Source organism: Cryptomeria japonica, chromosome 5 (assembly GCF_030272615.1).
Source record: "Cryptomeria japonica chromosome 5, Sugi_1.0, whole genome shotgun sequence".
NCBI lineage: Eukaryota > Viridiplantae > Streptophyta > Pinopsida > Cupressales > Cupressaceae > Cryptomeria > Cryptomeria japonica.
Window position 1 is genome coordinate 813,171,945 of NC_081409.1, and position 6,962 is coordinate 813,178,906.

At 32.6% G+C, this 6,962-nt stretch overlaps 1 protein-coding gene across 1 annotated transcript; it reads left to right on the top strand.

The window, feature by feature from the left end:
- Positions 1-119: 119 nt before the first annotated feature.
- On the top strand, positions 120-2,860 carry LOC131876201 (lipase-like PAD4). The gene is made up of 4 exons (XM_059221038.1): positions 120-125; positions 312-959; positions 1,074-1,088; positions 2,021-2,860. The coding sequence occupies exons 1-4, from the start codon at positions 120-122 to the stop codon at positions 2,858-2,860; spliced, it is 1,509 nt and encodes a 502-aa protein (XP_059077021.1).
- The last annotated feature ends 4,102 nt before the right edge of the window (positions 2,861-6,962 follow it).

Consider the following 6,962-nt stretch of genomic DNA (forward strand, 5'->3'; position numbering starts at 1 on the left):
AACTACTGACGCCTCTATAAGCGATCCCTCTTCGATTCAAAATGACTTATCTTCTAGCAAAACGTGAACTGAAGTACGCAATGTTTTGTTAAGTTCTATCTTAATTTATGCAATTACCTATGCCTGTTAATTCTCAACATTTTTTATACAACTCTTAATATGTACAATTGTAAGTTTTCAAAATATTATAGGTCATGTAAAATGTACCGATTTAAAGTTCCTGCTACCAAAGAATCAGAATTATATCATTCAGTAGATTTCCAAAGTTCTAAGATTCAAATTTAAAGCTGTTTAATTGTTTGTTTAATCAGATCAAGAATTTATCCAAACAGAACAAGGAACAACCCATTGTATTTGTGGGTCATTCTATAGGAGGTGCTATAGCGACCCTGGCTACGATCTGCTTTCTGGATAAGAGGCTGAAAAATATCTATCCTTTATGCATTACATTTGGCTCTCCTTTGGTGGGAAATGCTGCTCTTAGAGAATCAATTGGTTACCATGATTGGTTTGGAAGATTTTGTCATGTTGTTTCAAAACATGATGTTGTTCCTCGCATGCTCCTTGCACCATTTGAATCAGTTGCAGCGCATTTGAATTCGATATTGGGCAATGCCTCAGATCCTCAAGAAGATTGCAGGAAACTTCTTGATAATTTCAAGCGCCATGGAGAGTCTAGCCCATATAAACCCTTTGGTGCTTATATGTTCTGTTCAACCTACGGAGCAGCTTGTATCGAGGACAGCCAAGCGGCCTTGGAGATTCTAATTTTAACTTTGCAAAGCATAGAAGAAAATGATATTTCCGGTGCATTGATTTCAGAACACACAAGTTATGGTGATTTGTTGGAACATGTAATTGAAAGTGGATACTCAACAAGAACTTCAAACATCTCTTCAGCATCCTCCTTTGAGATGGGGATAGCACTGCAATTAGAAGCCATGGGTTTTCAGACTCAGGTAATCTCATTATTAATTTTCAATTAATCCCTCATATAACTCTTTGTTTTCAAATCGTATATACAATTTTTATAACTTTATAAGTCTTTTTGTTTTGCATGCATTTCGTCACAGATTAGCTTAGTCCAGGTATGTTCTTGCACCGTCTCAATCTTCTTGCAAGTATACTAAGGCATTCATTAAAGGAGCTCAAATAACTTTGCAAATTGGAGGAGCTTGGTATAGGGAAGTTATTGGAGCCTTTTTAGGCCAGGGATGTCAGGGGAAGAGATTGATTTTATATTAATTAATATAATTATAAATTTTTTATATTTTAATATATAGAGATTTTTAAATTTTTATTGTGTAAATTTTTTTAATATTAATATTTTATATCATGCTTTGTGATCTATTATCAAGATGAGATAGAATAAAGAAAATAGAATGAAGTCTCATTAAATAGGATTCAAAATGTTGAGGTTAAAAAATGTGACACAACCAATCAAAAAACAAAAATTGTGACAGTTAAAATCCATAAATTTTTGTATATGAATTTGAGTCAAAAGAAGCTTGATTTTCATTCTAAATGTTGCAATTGAAATTCTCAATATTATTGATAGTATAAAATTAATATGCAGAATTTTTTGGATTTTGGTTGTGTAACGTTTTTAAACATTAATCTTCTGGATTACATTTCATGATCTATTATCAATATAAGTTAGATCTAGAGAATAAAAAATTAATAGATAATAGAATATGATCTCAAATATTGATATTGATAGAGTTGTGTAATATTTTCTTTTCTGGACATTTAACCTTTCTTCATTTTATATCTCTTTCTCTGATCTAATAAATTTTTATCTGATCTAATAAATTTTTACCCTCATCTAATTAAAAAAATAAAGATGATTTATAATAAATATGAAATAAAAAAGTTTTGAACTACTCTCAAAACAATTGTTAGAAATTTTGAAAGTTACCTATTTTTCCTTTAAAATCAAGATTTCGAGATACGATAGTTTCTTAGGAAGCTCTGTTTAATTATTTAGAAATTGAAACTGACGACTTTTACCGTTAAATAGACTGCATTTGATGCCCTGAAAAAAGCTGCAGATTTGAAACACAAGCATGACATGGAAATTAAGAATCTAACTTCAAAGTTGAGCGAGAACCAAAGTAGAATGGCAATGTTGGAATGGTACATTAAAATAGCGTGCAAGGGCATCAGTCGTTGCTCCTACAATGTTTTCAGAGACCTGGGTGGAAAGGTAGATTTTAAAGCCAATGAAATTAGAGTATATCTACATCCCTTCTGGGATAAAATTACTAATATGGTGAAGAATCATCAATTGCCCAGTGACTTCCGAAGCAGAGACAAATGGATATATGCTGGCAAAGCATACAGAAAACTTGCAGAGCCTCTGGACATTGCAGACCACTATCGACAGCAGAGCTATCTATCAATTCAGAACAGGGAAAGCTATCTATCGATTCAGAAGAGGCCGCTCCGTTATCGGGTTCTGGAAAAATGGCTGGATGATAAAATGCAAACGCTCCTTGATAGTGGCCTAAATGTCAAAAAGGATCGCACAATGTTTGCATCCTTAATTGAGGACTCTTGTTTCTGGGCTCGTGTAGAAGAAGCTGATAAAGACTTGACAAATCTCCAGCAAGAGCAAGAGCAAACAGTCAATGCCCATATCAAGAAAAGCCTCAAAGATTTTGAAGTTTATGTGTCGAAGATGATCGAGGAGAAAAGTATTTCCGAGGAGGTTTTCTTTGAAGACAGCGGGTTCATGATATGGTGGGAAAAATACAAAGAGTTTCAACTGCAATACTCAGAAGAGTGGGAATCAAGCTCCCCTTTGCTCAAATCCATGGGAGAGGTCAAGAAATTGGGAGTTCAGAAGACAGGGTTTTGATTAAGTTCTGAAGTTTGTGAGAGGTTGTTTATTTCCATGACCATTTGCTCTGCTTGAGAAGTTGATTTCCTTTTTAATCCGCATAAGCCCGTGTTTGCTAAGACGTCTTTCTTTTCTGTTACATTCGGAATAGTAAGAGCCTGATTCGACCCATGTCTATGGAGTTCCTTCGAATGTATTGGTATCTTTCTATTTTCTGGAAGAAAATTTCACATTATATTGCTTTATTGATTTTTCATTCTGCATTTTCGAATTAGGTGAGTACATTTGTTTAGTGTAGTATTCTAGATGTGCTAACTTTATAATTTTAAAAAAATATAGGCAAAAATAAGTTTAGGAAAATGTTACTCCAATTTATTTAACTTTTTGGGTAATAGATTCATCTTTCAAATTCTTTTTGATTAAATCTGTTGTGATCTTCATGTTGTTCAATCATATTAAAGGTTTCTATGCATCCAATCTCAAAGAATGGACCTATTCTTAAGATCATTGGGAGCATAAACAAAATAAAACCCAATAGGTCATTGATAAAGGAAAGGGCCCAAACACAATTACGTGATGGTTCCTCTCCTTTGTCAATGACATGTTTAAAAACCAAGCATAGCTCCACGACAGCCCTCATTATGAGAAGTATGAAGGAAAACTACTTCTTCCAAATATTGAAAAGAGTTACGTCCAAGCGTTCATTATTATAGTAAATTCTCCAACCACGCTACTAATTAGTTTTCTTTTAAATTCTCCAACCATGCTACAGATTGGTTTACTTGGTCAAATTGCAGATTAGTTAGATCAATTTTATATATCACACAATCTTCATCGATAAGTCTCTTCTTCTGGCTCCTATGTGCAATTTGTTTATTCTATCACTCTATCTGATCATTTTCCTATCATCTACTCTATTTCTTTGACTCAAGATGATACTCTAATGGTTGAGCTCCCTTATAAGCATAAAACCTCCCATTTAAAAAATGATGAATACGTTTCTTCCTTAGTGGAAATTTGGAATTCCATTCCAAAACCTAAAGAGGGTGAGTCATGTATTGAATGGTGGTGTCTTGCTCTCACACATTGCATTGAATTTCTCTGCTCTTTTGGCAAGAGAATGGCATGGATATGTAAACGTAGAGAAAAAACCCTTAAGGGTAGTTGGTCCATGCTTTAAAACAATTAAATGTTGACCCTCATAATTAAAACATTTCAAATTCTACTGGTATTATTGAAGGACTACCAAAAATCGACCATTATAAGGCACAGAAAGAGAAAATTAGAGCCAAAATTCATGAATAAGAGAAAAGAATAAATCCTCCAATTTTTTCTTCAGCTATCTAAATTATAAACATAAGAAAAGGATAACTGGGGCATTAGGGATGAAAGTAAACTACATACTGACCCTACTGAAATTACTAATATATTTTAGAATTTTTATGAAAAATTAAATAGAGAAGAGAACAATTGACAAGCAATCCGTCAAGCCTTGGAAGATAATGTCAGGAATTTTATTCCCAATATGATTGACCCAGGTTATAGTAGATTTTTTAATTAAACCCTCTCTATAGAAGAGCTTGAATGTTCTCTTTTCTCTATGAAAACTAACAAGAGTCCTAGTTTCGATGGTTTTTCACTGAATTTTATCAAATCATGTGGCATCATATCAAAGATGACTTATATATGCTTTATTTGGGAGGCCTATAGAAGGGCTCATTAGGTCCAAGTATCAACAAAGTCTTGATCAAACTCATTCCTAAAGGGAAAAATGAAGGTCGTGGTGTAGTGCTGGTTGGCAACCAATTACCTTGTTAAACACTTGATATGAAACTATAGCTAAGGCTCTAGATATTAGAATTAAACCTATTGTGCAGTATATTAGTGAGAGCTGAGCAGACAAGATTTATAAAAGGCAGATTTATACTTGAAAATCTTATGGTGGTTTGGGAGACTATGGAGTGAGGCCAACAATCATGTCAAAATGCCTTATTAGTCAGGCTTGATTTTGAGAATTCTTTTGATAAAATTTGTTTGTGATTCATTCTTAAAATGCTACAGTAGTTGGATTTCGTTCCAAAGATCCAAAATCATGTAAAATTTTTATTTAAAGATACAAATGCACAAATTATTGTCAACAAATCTATATCAGTTTCCTTTGAATTACAACATTCTATAAGACAGGGTTGTCCTCTATCTCGTTTCTTATATGTTATTACTATCGATGCATTGTGTTACTTTCTTTAATAGGATAATTAGATGAAGCTTATTAAAGGCATATGCATTCCTCAAGATAGGGTAAATATCACTTCTCACTTTTCTAATGATAGCATGTTGTTTATTCAAAATTTTCAAGAGGAGCTTAACAATACCTTGGACATCCTAAATATTTACTCTGTTGTTTCTAGTTCCTAATTAGCTCATAACAAAAATGAATTTTTAATGTTCCAAAATTATTCTTCAATGGATTCCGTAGTAGTGAAGACTTATCAAACATGAGGAGATAACAAGATATCTAGGGATTCATTTTAGTTTAGGGGCCTCTCTTTCAAAATATGGGGATGGTTTTAAAATAGTCTAAAAAGCAAGTTGTTCAGTCAAGGTAACAAATTTTTATCTTTAGCAAGCAATATTTAAGTGGCTAATAGGATCCTTATTGCTTCTCATGTTTACTATTCATCTTGCTCAATATCTTCCAAGAAAGGATATGAATATTTGAATAAAATGATTCAAGAATTTATTTTGTCTAAATGGGATGGTAATGCTAGTTTCATTGCATCTTCTTGGTCTCATTTCTTTAAACCAAGAGCTAAAGGTAGTCTTAGGCTAATATACTCCAAAACTTAAGGACTATGCCTTGTGGAAAAATGGATTATTTGGGCTACTAGTGGAGATGAACCATGGAAAATTTTAGTCCATCACCAAATCATGGAAGCTTCAATTAAAAAGAAGTGGAAAGCAATTAATTGGTTAGATAAAAAGCTATTGGATCCCTTCTTTAAAATTAGAGCATCCTTTCCTCTTCAATCTATTTGGAAAGCTTGTCAACAAGTTTATTTTTATTTGGAATGGAATAACTCTTCCTTGCAATATAGTTTCAGTTTTGCCTCAACCTCAATTTGGTGTAATAGACTAATTCACCATCATAAGCAGCCACTTACTATTAATTTCCCAAGACATGCTTACTATCTTTTAAAAAAGGAGTTAACAAATTTAAAGATATATTTGAGATTTCAGCACATTTAATTGGGCTTCTTGGAAATTTATCAAATAGAAGTGGGCTGAGGGAGAAAATTAAAGATTTTATGATCTGTGTGCAGTCCTTAGTCTCTCTTGATCTCTCGATGAAGCTATGTACTTCTAGAGTGTGTAAATTTTTTAAATATTGGAAATGGTTGTCATATAGTTCATATAGCAATTTTCTTTTGAAATAGGTTTATTTTCATATTTTTCCTTATTTGCCTCTTACTCCTCATCTTAATCATAAGAGAGAATGTAGATTTATCTCTAAAAGTTGGATCAAAATGAGTAGTCAAATATAAAATTTAAAATTTGATTTGGGTATGCAAGTGCTTGCTAGGAAAATTTTACATTGCATGCTACCTATTAGGGATAGATAGAAATGTTTAATGGTTCAACTAGCCAATTTTCCTTTTTGCCTATGTGCTAAGAATATGGACATCTTTTGAGACTGCATATTTGTTATGAAGTAATGGACAAGTATGTTTAAAAATTTTCCTTCCATCTTCTATCATGTGTTTAGTTGGAAAGATGTTATCTTTTTATTTTGACATGCAAAATGTTATTTCTGACTCTATTAGGCAAGTTATTTTAAAGCATATTTGGAAGGCTAGATGTTTTGAAGTGTTTTCTAAAATCTTTCATGAGACAACTGGCACTTTAAGGATTTACTCTAACATTTTTCTACAAGTGGGTTAATGCAAGAAGCTAAGTCCCCTTTTTGGCCAAAAAGTGGAAGTGTTTTCCCTGATTTTCAGATTTTGTCTCATTTGTGCTTAAATTTTGAAACACTTGGAGATTGAATCTTGGAAAAAGTCAGAAATTTAAAAGATATCCCTCTGAGTGTACTTTCCAAATATGTAATTTATTTTAATACCTA